Genomic DNA, 25,930 nt, shown 5'->3' with positions numbered 1-25,930 from the left:
TTTCGTTATTACACATGGGGCACAGTAGAGTGGCCTTGAAGATAAGCTATTTGCCCTACATGTTCTTTTGTCTCTCCCTCCTATTGCACTATTCCCCTCTTCTTCCACCCCTCCCGGTATTTGTCTCCACAGGTGGACAGTGTTCGACTGTCAAGAGAATGGTCGTAAAGCCACTGAAAAGAAAGATCAGTTTCCTGTGGTCTGTGTAACATGGGTCTTTCAGTGTCTTTTCATTGTTTTACCTCCGAGGGGTCGGGGAGTGGGGAGGGGGTCGCTCCCTGAGGCCAGTCGTTAGTCAAAACATTTGTAAAGTTAGGTTAGTTAAAAGCATAGCCAAGGTTTTGTTCACCTGTATCAGTTTTGGATATGTTAGGTTACATAGTATTCCTGTAATAAGTTGAAATAGCAGTACAGAAGAAGTTTATTACAAAGTTGTCACTGACATTGTATCCCCCCAGTACCCCCTGAACCGCAAGAGTTTTTCCGAGGCATGAGAGATATTTGGTCCCTCTTGTTTCTCCGGAGCGGTCTGTTACTTTTGTTTAAAGTACCAAAAGGTTATTTTCAAATGTTTCTACTATTTGCATTTTCTCTACCCATGTCCCTCTTTCCCAACCCCCTCTTTCCCTCTTTCCACCCTACCACACTTCCATTGTTTTGGGCTACATGGAAATGCATCCCACAGAACAGTAGCTTTACCAGCACATATTCCTTTCACAAAATAGATGACAAGGGATAGACTTAAATGTATGACCCTTAATGTTAAGGGTCTCAATATACCAGAGAAGAGATATATGTTAATAAGGGATCTCATAGCAGCAAAAATAGATGTGGCTTTTTTACAAGAGACACATTTTAAGCTGGGTGCGGAACCGCGCCTCCGTAGCCAACAATACCCACACAGTTTCACCTGCAACAATCCTGATGGCAAGACACTAGGGGTAGCTATTCTTCTCTCCAGACGACTGCAGATTAAAGATATAGTAACCCACAAGTTGCAAGCGGGTAGGGGTTTAGCAATGACCTGTAAAATTTTTGACCAGCCCTTTACCTTGGTGACCTTATATGTGCCTAATCATAATCAACCTGTCTTCCTAGAAGATATTCTGGACAAAGTAAATCCGTTGAGGGAAGGTATTCTCGTTCTAGGAGGAGACTTCAACTGGGTGTTTCATCCTGCCGTTGATGCCTCTTCCGGGTTGACCAGGTATTCTGGTAAACTTTACCGCAAGGTGAGACGTACCATGCATGGACACCAGCTGGTCGACACATTGAGATTTAAACACCCTACAGAAAGAGATTATACTTTCTTCTCCCACCCTCACAATATATACTCACGGTTAGACTACTTTTTCTTATCACACAACCACCTAGACCTGGTAAGGGAAGCAACAATAGGCCAAGTCACATGGTCCGACCATGCCCCAGTATACTTATCTCTTTCACTACCCCAACCTGCCCATAAAACATTTACTTGGAGGCTAAATGAGCTCCTGATTCAGGAGAACTACAGTAAAACACAAATCGAGACAGCACTAGATGACTATACACTGCTTAATGACACCCCCGACATATCAAAAATCTCACTATGGGAGGCCCACAAATGTGTTATTAGGGGAAAGATGATTCAATTAGGTACATTCATGAAAAAAGAAAAGATAGCTTACCGAGATCTTCTCTTGGAAAAAATCAAATCCCTTGAAATGAGGCACAAAGTCTCTAGAGAATCAGAAACCCTGGCTAAATTGGCGGAGGTGAGAAAGACGTTAAACCAGCTGATGTTGGGTAAGATACAGCTGGACTATCGCAAGTGCCAAAATAAATTCTTCCAGTGGGGTGATAAACCCGGAAAGCTTTTGGACCGAGCCCTTCGGGCTCAGAGAGCTCAGCTGTATATATCACACATCAAATCAGATACCAGGAAGCTCTGCATTACCTCCTCAGACATAGCTAGAACGTTCCACGCATATTACTCAAATCTTTATAACCTTAATAAGAAGATATCACTGGTGGAACGCTCTGCTAAACAGGAGCGCATAGCGAACTACCTTGAGAGGGTTCAATTTCCCAAACTAGACATAGACGCCATACAATTGCTGGAGGCCCCTTTCACCCCTGAGGAACTAGAGGAAGCATTCAAAACTAAAACCCTCAGGGAAGAGTCCTGGTCCAGACGGTTTCACAATATCCTATTATAAAACCTTTAAAGCCAAATTGATACCTTCAATGCGATCTCGGCCCAAACTCACTATCACACCAATCCTTGTCAGCACATATCACAGTTTTGCCTAAAGAAGGGAAGGACCCAGCGCTTTGCCCAAGCTATAGGCCAATATCTCTGCTTAACGTGGACATCAAATTATACGCCAAGCTCATAGCAAACAGAATGAAACCACTCCTGTCTAAAATTATCCACTCAGACCAGGTAGGATTTGTCCCAGGACGCGAAGCTAGTGACAATACTACTAAATTAATTGATTTGATCCAGCATGCCACTATTACCAAATCTTCCACCATTTTATTATCTACAGATGCGGAGAAAGGCTTCGATAGAGTGGATTGGGATTTCATACAGGGAACACTTAGTCATTTGGGTCTGGGGCCGGTGGGGTTGACGAGAATTCAAACATTGTACACTCATCCAACGGCAAGAGTTAGAATTAACGGGGACCTATCAGAACCCTTTAATATAGCTAATGGTACGAGGCAGGGCTGTCCCCTTTCTCCCATGATTTTCATCCTATGTATGGAGGCACTCGCGCGATCTATTAGAGCAAACCCAGACATTTCAGGGGTCTGGGTGGGAGAGAGGGAATTCAAATTAGCTCTCTTTGCGGATGACCTTCTAGCCATCCTCACGAATCCAACAGTCTCAATTCCGAACCTGGTGTCGGAATTTCGTGTTTTTGGAGAATTATCTCATTTTAAAATTAATTATTCAAAGTCAGTGGCCCTTAATATTTCCTCCCCACCCAACATAATTGAAGGTCTGAAGTCGGCTTTTCCCTTTGCCTGGCACCCCACGCACCTCAAGTATTTGGGGATGATCGTAAACAAAGACAATTCAAAAATATACGCAGATAACTTCCTACCCATTACTGCGACCATAAGCTCCAATCTGAGGGATTGGCTTCAGAAGGACTTTTCCCTGATAGGTAGGGTTACTGTAGTCAAAATGAATTTACTCCCGAGAGTGTTATACATACTACACGCGCTACCAATTCAGGTGCCCACCTCATGGTTCAATGAGCTACATAAGGCCATTAGACATTTTGTCTGGAGGGGCAGGACACCTTGCTTCAGACACGACATATTATATAAATGCAAATGTGATGGTGGTCTGCAGCTCCCACATTTTTCAACATATTACGACGCTGTTATGCTGAACAGGGTTCTAGACTGGTCACGAGGAGGAGGGGACAGACAGTGGGTCTGGATTGAAGATTATACTTTAAAGACAGCGATTGATCTTGTCCCATGGCAGTCTTCTCTTCCCATTGTTAAACACCCGACTATATCTCCCACCCTGGCCAGATGGTCAAAGCTGCGCCATATCCCAAACATCTCCCCACAAGAGGCACTTTTTGATAATCTGGACTTTTGCCCCGGTTTATCGAGACAGTCATTTAAACATTGGATCAAGGCAGGGATAACCCGTGTCGGCCAGCTGGTGGGCAAGTCTGGGGTCATACCCTTTCCTGAGATACAGGCAAAGTGGGGTCTACCTAATGTGGAAATTTGGAGACACATCCAGCTGAGACACTTCGCCTGTTCTAGGGGAATCCATGAGGAGGCTGGCAGGACCTGCACACAGTATGAGGCCCTTTGCATTTCAACACACCGCCCTAGGCATACCCTATCATCTATTTATAAGATTTTGATCGAACAATCATCCAAAGCGCTACCTAAATTCACAAAGGACTGGGAGCGGGAGTTAGACATAGCCATAATGGAGTCAGAATGGGGAAACATATTTCAGCGTACCCATGTTAGTTCAGTCAGTGTGAGAGTGGTTGAAACTCATTTCAAGGTACTGACTAGGTGGTACCGTTGTCCCAGCCTCCTAGCAAAAATGGTTCCCGAGGTCTCAGATCTGTGCTGGAGATGTCAGGGAGCTTTGGGCACTCCATTACATATCTGGTGGGATTGCCCGGCAATCAGACCCTTTTGGGATACGGTTATTCTCATCTCCAAAACGATTGTGGGAACTGAACTACCAAACTGCCCAAGGTTCTGGCTACTTAACGACACTAATATGACAGTCTACAAATATAAAAAGTCCTTGGTAAAGTATCTTAATGGTGCTGCAAAGGCAGTGATACCGGTACACTGGAGGTCACCGTTGCTCCCTACCATAAAAGAATGGTTTACACGGATAGATTTCTATATGGTAATGGATGAAATAATTTACTCGGAAGAGGATAAAAATAGAGCATTTTACATACTGTGGTCGGAATGGATTGAGTTTAAAAATAAAGTGTTGTACGCTCAGTGGAATGTATGAAGCCTATCACATACCCCCTCTCTCTCCCATACCCACCCTCCCCCCTCTTTCCTTCTACCTCTACCCCCCTTTTTTTACACAATTATTTCACCTTATTTTATCGTACTTTCTCCTGTGAGAAAGATTAAGCAGATGTATATCACCATGGGTGAACACGCAACTGCCGAAGTGCAATGTAAAGTTTGAACTATTGGATTTTTGAGCTAATGTTATTGCTTATACTTGTATACGATGTTAAACTTCAATAAAAACAGATTATATAAAAAAAAAAAAAAATAGTACAGTTACTAATGTTGTTAAGAGAGCCTAGATCAAATTTTATGGCAGGGTCGCAGTCACTGATTTTGTACTATACAGCGCTAAAAATGTATGTCCCATTGCATATTGTCCACGTTAATTATCATTTCTTATCACAATGGTATGAATTGAATTAACATGGCTACATATTAAAATTGATTACCCGGGACAAAAGCTCCTATAGGATCCTGTCCCGGGGAACAGTCTATATAGTAAAGTGATCGCAACCGTGACAGGAGGGAGGGGAGGCGCACAAAGCCAATGGGACAGGAATCTTAAGATCCTTCTCCTGTGATGTTCTATCCATATGACAGAACTGCTAATGCCATCTTCAGATGGGGTTAGCAATCGGGACAAGCTCTGAAAAGTTATGCTTCTCAGAGCTGGGAAAATAAACTGAAACCGCAGTCCCCATTATTAATTTGTTTAATGCAGGATATATTGCTGATCGCTCCTGCATTAGGCTAATGATAAATAGCAAAATAAATTACTTTTACCTAAACCTTGTGGAAACAGACGTTTCTGTACGGTTTTAGGCTTGATAAATAGACTCCCAAATACTTTTACCTATTTCAGTCACTCTATTAGAATTGTCCCTTGTTTTGAAATAGACAGCCTGTAAAATTATTATAATAATAAAATGGAAGAAGGGGAGAAAAACAAATAGATGATATCTGATGATAAAGATGTTGATGGCATTTTTACAGTGTTCCTAACTATGAGTGTGGGCTCTTCAACACTGATAAATATTTACATCTAGAGTATATCACCCTGCTGATTTATATTCTTCAGCTTGTTACTGTGTAAATAAAAGGTAGATTTCTGCTACCATGTGATGTTTACCCCGTACTGTGATTGTAAGTTTATAATCTGAACTGCCTGGCTTTTAAGAAGCCAAAGAACAGATTTTATAATGTGACAAAATATTGGCTTATCTCTATCCAGGTTCATTGAAGTCACATTTTTTTTTTTTTTTAAGAAATGCTTCTCTAGAACAAGCCTAATCCTGCTAAAATGCTAGTCTTACTCTTAAACCACAATCAGTACTCTAGCCTTAGTGCTAGTGTTCAGGTTGCAAAAATGTTAATTTGACCCTGTTTGGAAAACTTCACTAATTATATTAGTTGCTCCCAACTCCCAGAACTAATCTACAAACATGTTTCTTTATTGTTTTTGCTGGCTTATGGTTGAGAATAATATTTAAATTATTCGACTCTGAATCACAAAGGTTTAACTCTTTTTCTAAGATCTGCGACACTGTTGCAACACATTAAAAAAGCTAAGATAAATGTAGTTGCTTACCAGCTTCTATTGTAGTGAATATGGAAGGAAGGATGATTTGAGAGACCAGATTTTTATCTTTTCAAGCTGGGTTAATACATGTCAGCTGAACACAAGGTTAGAAAGAATATTCATATATGCTTATTGGTCCACAACTAATATTTTGGCTGCATTTGAGGTACACCCTTAACTGCCATTTATTTTTTGGAGAAGAACTGTGTTTCTGGTAAGTTCAGTTCCAACCATAGTTACAGGTCTAGTGGTAGGGAAGCACAAGGAACGTGTGAGGGTAATGATTTACTTTCTGTATCTCCAACTAATAGGGAGCACAGTGGAACAGAGGTTAGCATTGCTGTATCACAGTGCTGGGGTAATGGGTTTTATTCCAAACAGGGCACTATCTTTCCACATGTTTGTATTAGGGTTTTTTTTTGGGTGCTGTGGTTCATACTGATAGATTTATTGACAAAAATTAACCATAGTGAGCCTGATTCAGGAAATTAAGGCAAAAAAATTAGCGAGTTTTCTCCTGAACAAAACCATGTTACAATGCAAGGGGATGCAAATTAGTTTATTTATTTGTGCAGAAGATAAATACTGGATATTTATTCATATAGCACACAAATACTTGATAGTTTTAATTTTACACTGAAATTTTAAGCTGATCTAGGACATGCCCTACCACAACTATAAATCTGCCCCCACATTTTAAATTTACCTCCCCTGCAATACAACATGGTTTTGCCAAATATTACTCATTTTTTTGCTTTACTTTCATTAATGAATCAGGCCAAGTGTGTGTATGCGGTAAGGAAATATTGATTTGTAAGATCCACTCGGGCAGGGGCTGGTGTTAATAATTAAATAGTCTCTATAAAGAGCCTTGTAATATGTAGGTGTAATCTAAATAACTGTAGGCATTATATAAATAGCTGTTAATAAATAGGCATCTGGAAAAAATGTTATTGGAATTTAACCAACAGAACTACCATATATCTGATTCACCTATTAAAAAGGGTAGGGGGAGATTTTACTGAAGATGTGACTTCACATGGTCTCAGACTGCAGGAATGCAGGTACCTACACTATTAACTGTTTTTCTCTCGCTGGAAGGTAAGATAGGAGACAAACCCTACTGGAGAGTAGTAATATAATCTCATGTCTATTCACTTGTTTTATTTTTTTAAGGTTTGTATAAAATCTATTCATATGGAACACAGGACATTTACATTTTAATTATAATTATAATGCTGGGCTAAGTAAAGAGAGGAGATGCATTGAGAGTAAAAACACAAGGGATTAGGGTACCTTTAAAACTGATTTTTTTTTTTTAAATTAAAAACTTTTAGAATGCCACAAGTGTATAATTGCTTATTACTTATGGCTATTTTACTATTAGTAACAGCACAGCTCTTAGTGATGTTCTATACACAAATTAACGGGATATTCCTTATTTTTTACCTCAAACTTAATATTTAAACCAAATTGGCCAGATGTATTGCTTTGTTGTATACGTTTTCCTTGATGTATAAATCTTTATTGATAAAACACAAGCAGAATAAATGCAGCGAGCGCATACATTCAGCAATTCTGAATGCCCATGCATCCCTTTGTCAAGATTATTACGGAGAGAAGTCTTGACAAAGGGAATCATCAAGATTTATTATGGTACAAAAGAACATTTATTGCTACTGCTTATGCTTGTCAGTACAAATATGAGTATATCTAACACAATAAAAAATGAAGTATTGATTCATCTTTGTTTGTGTGAATACTCAACAATGATATTCAGTTAAAATCATGTACGCTCAATACAATACCTAATATTTCTATTGTTTATATTTATTCAGATTTGTTCTTGAACAAAAAAGCACTGGCAATTGTTCTTTTTCTGTATTCATATTGTACATTTATATGAGGCTGCTCATTTGCACTTATTTAGATGCCTGTCTTATGTTGCTTCTTATTGAGCTTATATTTGATTAATAAAACAGCTAGACCAGATAGCAACACATACAATACCGATGTCATTAAAGCCTATCCACAGTGTATAGTCAATATATTTGATAACAGTGGCAGAACGACCATTGGCACTGCAGGTGCGGTGCATTGGGGCCCATGGAAATAATGGGGCCCGCAGCATGGGGAACTAGCAAGCGGTGGGCCCCAGTTCCCTCCTCCCCGCTTCCCTGCACCGGGGCCCACAGCTCGCTAGTTCCATCTCTGTTTGCTAAGTAAATTATTATTGAAGCTAACAGGGTCTAATTAGAACATGTACATAGTTGCCTCCCTGCTTTACCTCTACCTGTTCCCATAGATTTGTGAATGCTCATTTTCAGATGAGCATTCTGGGTATTGCAGCTATAAATTACCATTATGTTATACATTTTTGCAATTAAACAGTTCTTCAAATGAAAAACAGAATCAGTGCATTTAAAGAGCAGTTATGCAAATGAGATATTTTTAGAGTTTACGTCTAAATTATTACTTAATTGATGAACTACAGCAGAAGGAAACAAACATATGTTCAAGGTATCGCTGTTAAATGAGTGTAAATTACAAACTATTTGATTAAGCTTTAGGAAGATGTAGTAAAAGTGTATATTGCAGTTCCGTATAGAATTTACAATAGATCAGCAGCATGCTTACTCATTTACTTGGGTGAGACTTGGTATTATTAATAGTACATCTGCTGTCCAAGTAGTTTAACATCCATTTGTTGGATGTCATAGTTTTCAGTCTGGCATATGCTATACATGTTAATTATTATTCTGCATAACATATGTTTAGCTGCAGTCCAACAGATCATACATTCATGCATTGAATGCATCATTAATAAAGGTGGTTTTGACTACAATTAATTTAATGGGTGTACATTTTTAGCCCCCCAGAGCCAAGTGTAGCCAACACAAGCTGTTAAATTTTAAGGATGTTAACTTTGTTACATAAGAAATATCTAATTTATTATGAGTGACCGCTGTGATATTAAATGAGGAAAACATTCTAGTTATTTTGTTAGAAGACTAGCACTGGCACTTACTGATGGTCTACAACATTTCCAATGTTAAACGAACACTCATCCAGAAATAATATATTTTTAATGATTGCAGTAAAAATTACTTAGAACATCCTATTGATGTCCAGCAGCAATGGGTGGTTTTCAGCTGTGAATACAAATAGGGCTATTTATTTGAAGGATTTATTACTCCCCTTTTTTCTATAAATGTTTAATAAAACATATGGCCATTTGTTATTCTGTAGACAGAGCCTGTTTTTCTGCATACTTCCTTTTCCTGAACATGCCTCAGTCGCGATACACTGACATTGACGGACTGCAATCGAATAGTGTCCCTAGTGGGCATATTATCATGGGAAATGGGGGATTACTTTTTTTGTAGGTAGCATAACAAAAATATAAATGTATCAAAAAACACTAGACCATGGGCAGTAGAGCATTTTAGTGTCAAGATTGGTGATTTTGTCCACTTGGCAAGTTCTTTCTGCCAATATCCAAAAGAATCATAATTGGGTAGCAGTACTTTAAGGCAATTTGGTTAAACCATTTTCTTTCCATGAGCTGCTGAAAGATATGCTCCAATTATTCAAACTGATTCGAAATTAGATCATATTTGGTAAGTTCAAGGGAATTGAAACGCATTTGCGGTATGATCATGATTTTGGGACCTTTGATTTGGCTGTAAACTCATTCGGGTTCACAGCTTGTAGTTAAAAGCAAATACATTAAAGAATACTAGAAAATATTGCCTGTTTACGCTTCAATGATTATGGTTTGCAGTGATTTTGCTTTTAATTCAAATAGCAAAGGTCACAGTTTGAATTCACTATGTGCTTGGAAAACAGTTAAAAATGCTATATGGTGTAGCTATTTAAGCTCTAACATATTTGGATTGGCTGGAACATGATAAAATTTAAATTTGTTAATATATTTAAATTTCACAAATTTTTACAAATTGTTGAACTTTATAGACGATTCATTGAACTTGTTTGAAAACAACTTTGAAACAAATCCATAAAAGAGCATGCTTTTAGCTTTTACACCAGAACAACCTCAGGGTACCTGTATGACACAGGATGAACTGCTGGTCTTGCCAGCCATCAAGTAGTGTTAAGTGGATGGGTAAGTATTAGCTAGTCAACCCCAGAAAAGATTAACATGATCTTGCATAGAAATCACAATATTACCACCAGTTAAAATTTACATCTACAGCTAAAACAGTTCACCCCTAATATAAAGCAGTAATACTAATAAACGTGGAAAAGAGAAGCAAATAATACTAAACAATTCAGATGGCTGTCCAAATATTCTAAAATCAGTATCTATGTAACTATGGTCACATTACAAGTTATATAAAATCATGGGTCCCTATTCTTCTGAATATGAGTTCAGCTCCAGTAGTCTCCATTCTGCCTGATAGACTAGTCCTCCTACCCTTTACTACTCAAATTATCTCCCATGAAATCACATTTTCAATGCTTAGGGAATTTCAGCATTAAATTCAGCATAGATGCCGCAATATTTGAAAATATGAAACCCCACACACTTTGAACACAGTGTAAAAACTATCAGGGTCACTTTTCCCAGGGCAACAATCACATTAGAGAGCCCCATACTCATTTGCAAGACATAAGGAGTAACCTACAACTGTATCAAGACAAAAAACACTTGTACAAATTATGCTATGTAATGGTATCTTACATTTACAGAATGTGGACAGGTAAAATCAGAGCTCTGTTAGGTCTTGGGAAACTTTTATAGATTTAGCTAGGTTTATAATTATGATTTAGCATTTGGATTATACTGTAATCAGGGCTATATAAAGGTTAGAATTAAGACTGGTATGTTAAATTTCATCTCATTCTTATTTACACTTTTTTTAAATTGATCAAGAAGATTTTAGGATTACAATGGTCTAAATACTTATTTATTTTTAACAAGGGGATTTTTGTCTTCCTCGGATACTAGAAGGCTAAGACAGAGCCTATTTAGGGGCTTTCATATTTTGGATTCCCTACTGGGAGGTTTAATGGTGGGTGCAGGGCAAATGTTCTTTTGCCCATTTGTGGCCATGATCATTGTGACTACTTACAGGGTTAGTAACAGTAAACGTTTCAATTGTTCATGACAGCATGTGAATTTCCAATGGTAATATATCACAGTTTAGCACTGGGACACTATGTTTGTGGCATTGACCGCCAAAACCCTGTGGTATCATATTTTGCTACTACATTGACCACTGTTCATTTTCAATATAGTCATAGCTAATAAATATTGCTATTTTGCTAAGAAATGTTCACCAGGCTGGCACATTCTGTTGAATTTGACTGGAGCATGTCATGTTCAGCCTACCACTCGCTTCCAGCTTGTAGCCAATCCCTTGCATTCTGGGGGTATATAAATCTGGCAACCAATTGAGCAAACTGCCAGGTTATTGTTCCTTAATCCAGGGCTCCTGAATCTCTGCCTCTGTCTGCACTAACTGTGGCTGTGTATGGCGATCCTACTGGCAGACAACCCTGGCGTTTGCGACTACCCAATCCAGTTCTGAATTTTTGCCTAAATCTCCAGTTATATATTTTAATTGCTGATCTGTTTGAAGCTCTTGGGATAATCTATTCCATTCCAGCCAGCCGCTTCATGACACCTTATATAGTTACGCCACATTCTTTTATAGTAAACCAAACCAAATTGGGGTGAGCTACACTATTTGTGCATTATTTATAAATTAGTAAATCATAAATTATATAAATATAGATAAATTAGTAAAACATCCTGTGATTACTAAAGACATTTATAATAACACTTATAAACATTGTGAAATTGTACCTGATTTCTTAGTGTTAAGAAAAGAAAGAAATTGCAATTGTCATATTTGTCAGCTGTAGACCATATTTTTACTTTGCTAGAATGCTTCTGAATCAGTCTCCTCCCTTTATATTGAACATGGATGCTAAGTATAACAGCAATGAAATGCCAGCAGAAAGTATGGAGATGCATTATAGAAGTGAAATAGCTACAAACGATCATTTTTCAGGAACAGGTAGTAGGGTAGATTTGATTTACCATTAATCTGAAAATGTCTACTAATGGTGATGTGTGCAGTTTAAAAGCTATTGCAATAAAAAAAGTATCTTACCAAATGATTAGAATAATTATTTCTATCTACTTTAGGCCCGGCATTCTGGGGTCTGGTGAACTCTGCATGGAATTTATGTACAATCGGCAAACGACAATCTCCGATTAACATTAACACAAGTCAAATCATCTTTGACCCTTTTCTGACTCCACTTAGACTGAGCATGGAAGGAAAGAAGGTACATTATAAGAAAACTGTATTTGTATATTTGTAGAACATACATTAAAACCTTAATGTGGAATTCCACTTGAGTGGAAGTGAGCCCATTTTGAATGCAGTGTATATTCCTATTTTGGTATGTTAATACATGTAACCCTTACTCTCTACAGCTGCTGCATTTGCAAACTCTCAAAGCAATATGCAATATATTTAACTATCGTATAGGAGAATTCCAGTCTATCTTTAAAATTATGTTGTTTCCTTAATAACATTTAAAAATGATAACATGCTTAAAAATTTAAGGCATTTTTTAAGTTTACACCACCTTTTCAAAGTAACTTCTCAGTTTCGTACTTTTACTTGCTGTTATGGGAACAGTATCATGCTGTGACCACTTAGCGCAAGAAGAGGAAATCTGTTAATGGCTGTAATAAGCTCAATGAAAGAGGAATAGACATAATGTTTCTCTGGGCAAGGCTATAGCTCTCAGCTTTGGGGTAGGGGACAGAAGGGGTAAGCCATAGCAAGTGCCAATAAGTTAACAGTGAAGGAGATATAAATTAGAAATAGATTGATTTTATTTTCCTAAAGTTGCTTAGGGCAAATTTGCTCCTGGCAGTGCTCAAGTTCAGCTAAAGGGGGTTTAAGTAAATGGCAATAGGTGTTTTGCTACATCGGGCATGTGTTATTTTGAAATATAGGGCCTTCTGTCCAAAACTGGGCGACACAGTATTAGTCCTAAAAAAAATGGCCGTACAAATCTCAGCAGACTAAGCTTGTAGCAGATTGTTCTGCTTAGATGGTTCATCAGTATATGTGAAGTATAACCCATTGGGTTAGAAACACGTCTCAGGTGGCAAAATCCTTGGGATGGTTCTTACTTGGCCACCCAATCCCCAACATGTCTCAATCTTACCCTACCTAGCCCATTGATCAGTGGACACTCTGCAATGATTGATTGAGCAAGGAGTGCAGGGTAAAACAAGTTTCCTGAGGTCCTTCCTGCACTTACTGCAGTACAATGACCAACTGCGCTGGGCTGCAGGAGCAGGAGAGGGAGAGTTGTCTCCTGTTACCCAACTCCTCTCACTGTGTCAGTCACCAAACTCGTTCCTGCCGCATGGAGCCAAGGTGGTAGTATGTAAATTCTACCTTGGCAAGACCTCCCAGTATATCTATCTAAGAAATATTTATAAAAACTTAAATGAGTGCGGAAAATAACAGTCTTCTGAAGAAAATGGCTAACATAAGGTGTATATATATATATCATTTTTTAAAACCAACCTTTTTTTAGGACGAGACCCTTTAAAGTATGCAGAAATGCACAACATGTGCAGGGTACTACAATCCAATGCAAGTTGACAAAATCATCAATTTATCTAAACTTGCCTATACAAATTTGTTTTCACCGAGCCTATTGTGAAACTCTGTCAAATTATTTACTTGTAATATAATGTTCATCATGGTGAATACTAATGCATGTGTTCAGATATATTTCTGCTATGTTTGAAGTTCTGAAAGTCTCTGGTTGGTTTGATAAATGTATAAGTATTGATTTCTAAAGGTCACTCAATAGTACAGCCTTTTATTATCAATAGAATTGATACTTCTACGCAGTGTCCAATAACTGAAAAATGCAACCAAATAATAAAATCCATTAGTTAGAGGTTCACTAAATGATTTGTGAGATATTGGCCTGTTCAAGGGTCTTGAATCAATTTGCAAAATGGAACATGGAAAGGTTGCTCATAGAGATCATCAAATAACATGTGATATCCTACTTGAACTATTACCTTTAACGGCTTGAGAACATGATCCTCACTGTCCCTGCAGTAAATGGCAGGAAAAAGAACGGATGTCAAATATTCCAATGTGCTTTGTTCCATTTGATAAGACATCTCTAGTCCTTCAATGATGCACTTGAAGACATAGAAACACTCAATCGACAAGTGAAATATTGAAAATGTCTCTGCAGCTTTAAAGAAAATATGTTACTATCTGAACTGAAAGTTTACATTTTAACATTTACAGTCTCATTTAATTTACAAAAAATGATTTGCTGAATTTTAGTTTATCATACAGTATGCTTCTAGCATATTGTGGATTATTTTTGTGCCTTAAATTCCCAAGATTTAATGCTTATGGGATCTATATCTATCATAATCACCGTTGAAGAGCCACTTCACACTTTTCTCTAAAATCAGTGACTTTAAATGATTTAAATAGTTGTACATAAATAGATGCGTACATGCTGAGCATACAGTGAAAACAAATATGCATGAACGTTCTTATAGATTAAAAATTCACTTGGGAGCTTTTTGGTGACTTTGTGACTTAATTAACATGGGATCATTTTGTCACAAATGGATGCTGGATGGAGGTCACTTGCCAGTATTTACATAACTGAACTTAGGTGTGCAGAGTCTAACGCACCGCTGGTATTCACCTGGAACCCCCGCTAGGAGTTATAGTCTTAGCTGGTTCTCCAAGACAGTCACCGGCAAAGTGGCGGTGAACAGAGAGTAGTCAGATGGTCCGGGAGCAACACCAGCCAGGCAGTGAAGTACAGAATCAGCATCCAAAAGGGTAGTCGGACGAGCCAAAGATCAATTACGAGGAGGTAGCATGGTAGCAAAATCAGAGTCCAGAGAGGTACAGGTCAAAAATCAAGCCAGGTCAGAGTCAAATAGTATAATCAGGGTAGGAGGGTAGCTGGAGATGGGAAAAGCTGGAGCAGAAGGTTGACCTGATACTCTGATGCCAGAGTCAGATCTATATAGAAGCAAGGTAGGCCTGATTGGGTCCCCCGTGGCAGTCAATGATGTAACTTACTGCCGACAGCTGAGAGAAGCGTCACCATCGCCTGGTAACGGGGACAACTGCTGTGCGCATGCGCGTGGCCGTGCAGAGACAGACGGCCGTCCCCGAGCAGGAAGAGGACTGCGGGGCATGCGTCTGACACAATGTGACAATTGATGCGAAATACATATTTTACAGGACATAACTGTCATTTACCCTGTGACCAAAAGCTCTGTTCCAAATAACCCCTGTTTACAAAAGAAATTACTAAGAAGCTATAGCTACAAAAGATGACATTTTATTATTTAATTGTGAATATTCTGTTACAGGTTAGTGGAACAATGTACAACACAGGACGACATGTTTCATTTCGTCTGGACAAGCAGCAACCAGTAAATATTTCAGGTGGTCCTTTATTATATAACCATCGTCTTGAAGAGGTGATGCTGCATTTTGGCAGTGAAAATGGTATTGGCTCAGAACACCTTATGAACAAGGAAGCTGCAGCTGGAGAGGTGATCACAACAACAGAACTATTGAATTTGCAGAATTTATTAATTAAACATTCTAGGTCTGAGTAAAGTGCAAGTCCATTTTCACGGCATAAATTTTGTTGCATTGCACATGCACACAGTGTGCGCCCATTTTTTCGGTTGAGCATATCTTATACTAGCATACACTTGCGCTTGGAGGAGTGAGTCAGAGGGAAGTCCTGGGGGTAAATGTATCAAGCTGAGAGTTTTCCCGCAGGTTTGAACAACCAATCAGATTCTAGCCATCATTTATTTAGTACATTCTACAAAACTATAGCTAGCATCTGATTGGTTGCTATAGGCAACATCTCCACTTTTCAAACCCGCCGGAAAACTCGCAGCTTGATACATTTACTCCCTGGTATCTAGGGGTCAGGGTCATACAGTCAAAGAGAGAAGATGGATACAATCTAGATCACAGGAACTGGAGCAGGAATCACGAGGTAGCTGATGAGAGATGAGACTCTACACCAAACTTTAGAAATCCTAGAACCCTGCAGGCTCTTTTAAAAGGTCCAAATTGCCCATGGTTGGAATCCCTCCCTCCCTAAATCAGGTTCAGGATTGGCCGGGCTAAAAAGATGAGTTGGTGGGTGATAAGCAGGGATTAGGATGCTCCCCACGTGTAAATCTCCCCTGCTGGGATGGTGCCTCTAAGTCTTTTAGAGTCCAGGAGAGAACAAGAGTTGTCAGAACTGGTTAACGAGATTCCTAATCTCAGTTGATGAAGAACAACTACTCATTTTAACCCCTTGCAAGCATTTGAGATGTTGTAGGGGCTTTAGGAGTTGCTAACTTCCTGTTTGTCCAGAGGGAGGAGGATGGAGACCAGGAAATTGTATATCCACTATACATCATCAGTCCATGTGTGATGATGTATGTTAATCCACCTGGCTCTATTTAAGAACCAAGATGATGTCAATCCATATACAAATCCCATAAAATAACAATTACTTACATAGCACACAACCCAAAATGAGAATAAAGGTTTATAAGTCCCAAGGTACATAGTTAAATCCACAGGGTCCAGAGAAATGAATGAAAGGCCAGCAAGATTAAATGTTCACTGTGGTCACAGAGGTATTCACATATAAGATTAGTAAAGTAGCGGCATGATGAAATGATGCCACTATGTCCCTTAGAGATGCATCTGATTTTGAGCTACCAATATATTTAAGATATGCCTTTAAAAAGGATTATTGTTCCATGCCCCATAGGCCTGGTGCTAATTTCCGAGTTAATGATGACATTCCTACACCATATGTATGCAAGTATTAAAGGTGCATTTATATTAAGATACATGTAACTCAAAATGCAGCATCAGAAATAATAGTGAATATACACGTTGCAGTTTTATGTTTAACACTAAATCAGACCATGTTGTTAAAATTGCTGGGGAGTAATTCAAGTAATGTAATAAAAACATATAAAATTAAATTACTTAAAATTGAACGTCTTTCATACAATGAGTATATTTATTATATTTAAAATATAAATAAGTAATTATGTGTTAATAATAGAAACAAAATGTCATAATATTCTATCCAACCTTTATTAAAATAATTTTTTGCTGACCAGTGAGAGAAAAATGACCTTTTTGCCATAAATGGTGTGTTACTGAAACCACTGGGTACCAACTACACCAACATATTGCTAATCTAAAAGCATGAACGTGGATGTATTGTGTAAAACAGAAAGAGTTGGGTTTATCTCATATAAGATTCAGTAGGTTGCAGACAGCCTCCTGCAACTCAAGTAAACAAAAGCAAATCCAATACATTATATACCAGTGCAAGACTGATTATAAATCCACAACAACAGGGTTATGTTTAAAAAAATCCATATACTTTAAGTCTTACAAAAATATGCAAACTTACATCAACATTAGTGGAAAAAGAGTGGTAAATCTCCTTTCAGGAGTTTGCCCAGCAATTATAGCTTGCCCACATGTTTCATGCCAGTTGCAGCACTTTGGCAGTAATAGTGTTATATTTTGGAGTTTTTTAGTCCCAATATATGTTTGGTTAAATATGTTTAGGTAACAATGAACTTGGGATTATGCATAGAAATCCCACAAAAATGTCACAGTATGCATCTATGGGATAAAGCAAAGCCACAAACTATTTGCGCCAGTACATCTATAACTGAGAGACTGAAGCAGAAGAAGTTTTATATTTTGGAATGACTGACTTAAAGTTAACTTTAATGCAGCTCAAATATTTTGTTTTGTCCTATGAAGAGTTCAGACAAACAGTCCAAGAAAATCAATGAGCTGAAGCAGTTCTGTAATAAGGAATGGGCGCACATACTTCTAAGTATATGTCCAAGACCAATCCTCATCTACATGTAGGGCCTGATTCATTAAGGAAAGTACAGCAAAAAAATTAGCACGTTTTCTCCTGGACAAACCATGTTACAATGCAAGGGGTGCAAATTATTTTATTATTTTGCACATAAGATAAATACTGGCTGTTTTTTCATGTAGCACACAAATACTTGATAGATTTATTTGTACACTGAAATTTTAAGTTGATTTAGAACATGCCCTACTCCAACTATAAATCTGCCATCACATATTAAATTTTCCTCCAGCTCTCACCCTCCAATGCAACATGGTTTTACCAAGGTCCAAAGTTACTAATTTTTTTTGCTTTCCTTTCCTTACTTTATTTCCTCTTTCTATCGTAAATCCTAAAGCCGCACTACAACCTGGGAAAAGATTAAACTAAGATGCCCCTCCACCTAGTCAAAGACCAAGGGGCTGCTACAGATGGCCGTTCTTTCCAGGAGCTCTGCCAGTCAACTTTAAATGGCAGCAGAGGGGTGGGAAGACCAATCACAAGCTACAATTTCTTGGTTGCAACTTTTGATTGGCCATTCAGTTGAGAATGCCCCCCCCCCCCCTTCCCACACACACACACAGTTTGTTGGCCGGGATTATAAATTCAACTGAGGAACCCCAGGAAAAAAGTCTGTGGTTGTGTAGTTTATATATATATATATATATATATATATATATATATATATATATATATACACATATATATATATATATATATATTTATGTGATTGTTTTGCTTAAATGTAGATTTCGATCAAGGTATCATACTTGTGTCTTGTTGTTGCCTAGGGATGAAAACAGATCATTTATATAGATATTTATAGAAGGGAACATTGAACTTAATACATTGCATAGTGCAAAATGAAATATATATGTTGTAGCATAGAAGATTGTATTTATTGTGTTGCTATTATATCCTTGTATTTCATGATTGTGTTTGTTTTATATTATTTAATTTCTGTAGCCTATGATTGTCATTCTAGTCATTACTTTCTAGGAAAGGTTTATATTTAACAACCAAAGTGTATATGCAGTAACATAATAATCAGGAAAAGCATTAAGATGAATCATTGCTCATAATACAATATAAGATAAACTATTGTTATTTTTATGGACTACCTGCAAATGGAAATGACATGTAATTTTATACAACATAAATTTCTGCACAGCAACCTTACATAATTTCAAAATCATCTGTGCTACACACAATTCATAACAATAGAAAGTTTTGGGTGAAGAACCTTTGTAACATACTATTTATCCAAGCTTATATTCATCAATATGAATTTGACTTCTGTCATATACTTTGCTGTTTTGAGCCCATGAAAAAATTATACTGGTATAATGATTTTTCAGCTTGAAAAGGTATATTCTCTAAATTTCTTAAACATGCTAATGCAGATTTTTCTTTTTGTATAATGTTACAAAATAGGGTTCATAGCGCAACATATTATCTTACATGTCTTGATCTGGTTTAGAATCCTCTGCTCCTTGCTTTTTGTCTCTTTTTCATGTAACTATTATTCTGTGCTTGTCCATGCCTGCTTTTTCTCTCTCTCACTTATATGTTTTGTCTCTTTGCAACTATGATCTTTGACTCTCTATCTTCTTTTTTAGCTACTGACATTGTGAGATACCCCTCTCATTATTACAGGTACAGCTGATTCATTATAACCAGGATTTGTACAGTAATGTCAGCGAGGCATCCCGCAACCCCAATGGCCTGGCTATAATCTCTTTGTTCGTGAATGTGAGTTCTTGTGTTTCCATGCATTGAATGCAAGCTTTGGTCATTTTTCTAGTAAAAATTAAAGAATTATTTTCCATTTTCCATTCAATTATGATTGTGTTTCTACATGATTAATTTTGGTTACTAATGTGAATAGTGATATATTTTTTATTTTACAATATAAACGAGTGACTAACAGGTCCAGGTTTTTAAAGTTGGAAAAGAAAAATTGATGTGATTCCATTAATGTCATTTCTAATATTGAATGCATTAACACATGTTCACAATACACTTTGACAAGGTTTGCTACGGTAAATGCAATCCAGTTGCCATAGTGGAAGGTATCAAAAACACACCAAGGTCAGTGCATGCAGAAGTGAAGTGTAGTTAAACCATACTTGCCTACTTTTTGGACCTCCCCTCCAGGAGGTCTTAGAGGGGAAACCCAAGGGACAAGTTCAGGGGCCCTGCCCCCGCTGTGCAACAATGTGATTAATGTCATTGCTGCAGTGGTGAAGGGGCCATAATGATGTCATTTGCATGTGGCTCTCCTCTCCAGGTGTTGTGAAACTACAAATCCCATGTCCTGAAGCTATCAGCTGGCCATCTACTGGCAATGCATGCTGGGGGTTGTAGTTTCACAGCACATGGAGAGCCATAGGTTGGCCAGCCCTGGAGTATGAAAAATAGCTGGTAATAGTCTCTTTAGAACTGCAGTCCACAGACTGTCTCTGTGCAGACAAGCAAAGCAACTGACCAGCTAGACAGAATATAGGATTTGCGAGCTGGTTCAGTTCCTGGCACATTGACTATTAGAGGAACTAGCTATTTCTATCTAATTGTATGCCTTTACCATGGAAAAAATGTAAACATTGGTGGGCATAAAACAATAAGACATTTTAAAGACAAGATTTAAAGTTTACTGATAAAACTTAAACCCCACAACTTTACCTATATTTTATCATAAAACAAGTGTGTTAAAAAAATCTAATTTTGTCATTTTAATTATTGCTATGCTTTCCATGAGTTTAGTTTGGGCATGGCACTGGTGATTTGCCTCCATCATTATCTATGACAGCTATCATTTAGGGGTCTATTTAGTCTATTTATCAATGGGTGAAGAGTCCTTTTTCTCCTTCTGGTAGATAGGGTTTCTCCCTATCTAACAAAGCCCTCAGTTCAGTGAAGACTATCGCCAGGTATGACCAGAGGTAGCCTTCGCCAGGGGCCTCCGGAGAAGCTTTCCCCTGCAAAGCAGGAGGAAGTCTATTTTATTACGAATCAAGTCCAAGTCCAGAGTTCCAATTCCAGTGCGCGTGTGCAACCAGACAAGTGAAACTAGATTTTCTATCACTGTGTTAAGCAGTGATAAAAATTCACACACTTACAATGAGGTTGCTCCTCATTTCTCTCCCCAATCCTCCCCTCTCTCTCTCCTTCTTCTCTACCTTCTTTTCTTTTTCTTATTTTTCTCAATTTCTCTTCTCTTTAGTAAAAATATATATATATATGATATTCTTTTTTATAGAAAAATATAATCACGCTAGTGGTCTATTCAATTTGACTATGAAGACACAATCCATTGTTAACCATATTATACCTTAAAAAAGAAATATTAAAATAAAAAAAATAAAAAAAGCAGTGATAAAAAAAATAATCTGTGCTATCGTCGCTGGATAATAAACAGACCCCTAATTGCTTAGTATCCTGTACCCTAAAGATTATTGCAATAAACATACTAGTAGACAATAGAGCCCAATGTTATTTTTGTATTCTGTATACTGTGTTAGTTGCTTTTTAGCCATGTATGTCTGAGCAGCATGTTCCTGTATGCACCAAATTACCACTGCAGCAAGGTGTCCCTTCAAATATTTGCAGCTATGATGACAAAAATACACTACAAATCAGGATTTGCAAGCATCGACAAGGAGAAAATATATCTCAGATCTAAAACAAGTTTATGTGTTTGTTTTTCAAAGGATCGACAAAGGACAAATGCACATTTAGGACAAAGAATTTGACCAAAACTATTTGAAAGAATGAGAGCATTAAGCATGTACTAAAATACCAAAGCACAATGTGCAGAAATATGCAAGCCCTTTATGTTCTGAATATTATACTTTTCAGAATTTGAACATGAGATTGTATTAATCTTGGAAAAAGTGCAAAATTGTTGACTTATTTTGTAGCAGAATAGCAGCCCAAGGGGAAGTCATTTTATTGACAGTATTTGAAATCTATTCTTGACACTGACATTGAGGGACAGTGTCATAAAAGGGATACACGGGCTTTGCAATAAAGTCTGTTCATGGGCAATTTCAGTTTCCTTAGGAACAACCTTTATAGTATTAGTTGATGTTGTTGGGAGATTAAAATCTTCTAGAGCCATAGGGTGTTTAGATGAACATGGTTGTGTCTCCCCAGTACCGCTGAAGAAGAGTTTACACAGTACAAAAACAAGCTATACCTGCTGGTAGAATGCTAAGGAAATGTTTAGATGTGAATGAAACAGTTTTAAATCTATAAAGTAGATCCCTCATTGATAATTAGACTCTCTCTTCTAGTGTAGCTGAAATAGAATGTGCCTGTGAAATAGATTAATGCTCCGGTTATCTCCCACACATCAAAAAAATATTGGTCGGATAATTGGCTTCTGAAAAAAGTGGACTCTTGCGTATGTGCTCATGTGGTAGGGAATATAGATTTTAAGTTCTGATGGGCACAAGGCGTGATATGAATGATTACATATTCTCGGTAGAGCACTGCATAATATGCATGGTACTTTAGAAATACTGTTTGCATATATTTCCGGTATACACTTGGGATTGGGGGATTCTCTAATGTGTTGTTTGTCTTGTACCCAGTAATATCTAAAAATGGGCCTTTTCCAGCTCTGCAGCAATATATGAGAAGAAGCCTGAACAATGGGTTGGGCTGGAAGTAAAAATGGCCTAGAGGAACGAGAAAAGATAAACCCAGGCCTGGGAAACTACTGTCAAACAGACTTATTGGATATAGATATCAATCACTGTTATTGTCCCTCTCCTGCAAGATTGGTCTTTTTTTGTGCAAAATTATGTCTCTATTCACCTCACTTCTTATACTGCATTGATATAGCCACCCCGATCTTTAAAGCATCCTGTTCCTCCAGTATATGTACATAATTACTTCATATTCATATTTCTAAACTAAATTCAATATGAATCAAAGTAATGTCTTATATCATAGTTTCCCAAATCCAATCCTTAGGGAGCCATAACAGTGCATGTTTTCCGTGTCTCCTTGTTGGAGCACAGGTGTATTCATTACTGACTGACACATTTTAAAATTATTTCACTTGTGACCTGGAAAACATGCTCTGTCAGGGCTCACTGAGGACTGGATTTGGGAAACCCTGATTTATGTATTAAATTCTGACTGATGATTATTATTATTAATTTTCTCATTATACTTTATTTATATAGCACTGGCATATTTCATTAAATGATAAAATGGCGGTTTCAGTGAAATTGAATGTGGTAGAATCCATCTAACCCAAGCTTATAATTTAATGTATAAAGGTTATACTGTTCAATATCTTTGCATAACACAGCACCATTAAAAAATGATTACTATATTTTCAAAGCATAGTTCTTCCACAACTGTACCAAGAGTTTAGTCTGCAAGACAGTTGTGTGGGTTTTGAAAACTCCTTAGAAGTTCTCATTATCTGATAAAAGTGTAGTTGTAGTCTGAGTGAAGAATGCCTATAGTAAGCATGTATGAGTACAATGACCCTATGAACCTTAATGCTAGCTCCTATGTTTTGAGAAAGACTCAATTATAGTGTCATTGAAAAGCAATTTGGCAAATGGGAATCACACCTCTAGAACAATGACAAATTCTATTTAATAGAGGGATCGTAATGTCAACAGCAAGAAGACAAACTGCAGTATTTAAAGCACTAAGCGTATCACACAGGTTTAGTGATAGAGGGGTATTTTTTTTTAGCAATAAGGACAGATAACAAGTATCAAGAACTGTATTGACCCCTGTGCTTAATCAGGTATCATTTTTAGTAATATCAAAATACATTTAATTGTCCTGGTGAAAAAAACTCGAAAGGTCTTTGTTTTAATAGAAATTTGGATCATTATTCGCAAGTTCGAAATGGCTCCCAACAAACCTCTTGTACATGTTTAAATAATTGTACTTTTTGGATACACAAAAAGTGTTGTTTAATTGTATTTTATAATAGAGTGTAAATGATATGACATGTAAAATGATTAGGGTTTAAGGGTCATACCTACCCTTGGATTCATTGATGCTCTCACTGTTCAATCAATGACCTTGTCAGTGGGTCTTTAAGTTACAATTGAAATGTCATTCGACATTCAGCAGTGTGACCTCCACCATATTCTATTACAGAATGTTCTAATCCATAATGTGGGGGGAAGTATCTACCCATTGCAATAAAATGTATGTCACAGCGTATCTCTGTGTGTACATGATCATACACATACACAGGTGCACTTCTATAGCATAGATAACTTTGCTAGAATTTTTGCTGCTAAATTAAATGATTGTACATTCCCTTTGCAAGTCGTACATGAATACAACCCAGAATATCATGCAAAATCATGTCTAGCCATTGCTTACCTGTATCTTTACAGCCCAGCAATTACAGTGTGTTGAATTGAGCCATTTCCCCAGCTGGAGGATTTCATTGGTAATTATAAGTGGCCAATAAGTAGCAGAGTCTTCCCCACAGACCAATCCCTTGCTTGTGATGTCTGTGAAATGACTGGGACTGTAGATAGATCCATGAGTCCTGTAGCTTTTTATCTGTCCCCGCCATAAGGCAGGATGAAAGGCTGTAATTTGCATAGGTTGTGCTGGAGATGAGTTGGTTGGAATAAGCTGTTCTTTGTTTGTTTGTTTAGTTTTATTATATTATTTGTCTTACAAACTTTGTAGTTTATTTTTATTATACTTAAATTGAGTTTTATTATTGATTTATTAATTTATGAATTTTTATATCTCATCATTTATATTTTACAGTATGAAATACATCCAAAATAAGGGTGATGAAAAATTGAATATAAAATATAAATAATTAACTTATAGAGCAAATAATAAATTATACAATCTCATGTACATATCCAATTATACAAATGAACTGATATTTCTTAATACTACGTGTTTCAAACATCTACTAAGTTTTGACTCAAGTACAAGTTACCAGATCTCACCAGGGTACAACATTAAAGCTGTCTAATAGTTACTCTAAATCAAAGTCTTAAAGTTTTTCAATAGTGTATGTATAGTTCTAATTGACATAAATGTAACATAAGGGGCATTAGTAGATTTCAGCAATCTGCCATTTAGCCACTGTTATTTTGTAGAATGTACTAATTAAATGATAACTAGAATCTGATTGGTTGCTATAGGCAACATCACCACTTTTTCAAACACGTAGTTTAGTAAATATACAAAAGTTAATTCAAGATACACAGTAGAGGAGACCACAAGACCACTTTTAAACTAGAATAATTAAGATTAAAATAAGCTGGTTCAACAGTATATACAGTCATGGCCAAAAATTTGGAGAATCACACAAATATTATTTTTCACTAAGTCTGCTGCCTCAGTTTGTATGATGGCAATTTGCATATACTCCAGGATTTCATGAAGAGTGATATTAAAGTAATTTGATCGGCCTGCTGCATATTGGGAGACTTCAAGCTAAGGGACCTACCTTACCTACCTTAAAGTATTAATTTTCCCCTACTGGTGTCCCACCCCATAATTCGGGTACCTCAGAAATATTTAGTGGAAAGAGAACTAGTCCTACTTAATATAATCTCTGAGACACGTGAGAGCACACCCAGCACTCAGTTTGGCCTAAAACCTTACCCACCCAAGAATGATAATCATTATCATAGATGCCCGCTGGAGTCTGAATTATTACTGGACTGGCATCTTTGGATGCACCTTTCTATGTACTATGGGATCACAGTACTTAAAGACACAATACTCCTTAGACAATAGCCCCTCACACTGTCTCCGAGTTCCAAGGTTAGCAGATTTGCTCAGTTGTTGTTAACTGCGATTTTGGGTCTCCCAGAACATATTCCCGAGTGTCGTTCTCGG

General features: G+C 37.4%; 1 protein-coding gene across 2 annotated transcripts in view; it reads left to right on the top strand.

Annotated features, from left to right (window-relative positions):
- Positions 1-25,930, top strand: part of LOC142107669 (carbonic anhydrase-related protein 10-like) — a 241,190-nt gene that overhangs the window by 170,412 nt on the left and 44,848 nt on the right. For both annotated transcript variants that reach the window (XM_075191238.1, XM_075191237.1), the window contains 3 exons: positions 12,273-12,415; positions 15,525-15,710; positions 19,724-19,819. In XM_075191238.1, the coding sequence (XP_075047339.1) occupies positions 12,273-12,415; positions 15,525-15,710; positions 19,724-19,819 (425 nt within the window). The remainder of the gene's footprint in view (positions 1-12,272; positions 12,416-15,524; positions 15,711-19,723; positions 19,820-25,930) is intronic.

The sequence above is a fragment of the Mixophyes fleayi genome, chromosome 11 (genome assembly GCF_038048845.1).
Source record: "Mixophyes fleayi isolate aMixFle1 chromosome 11, aMixFle1.hap1, whole genome shotgun sequence".
NCBI lineage: Eukaryota > Metazoa > Chordata > Amphibia > Anura > Limnodynastidae > Mixophyes > Mixophyes fleayi.
Note: the sequence above shows the minus strand (reverse complement) of the source record. Positions and strands in the feature narration are given on the sequence as shown.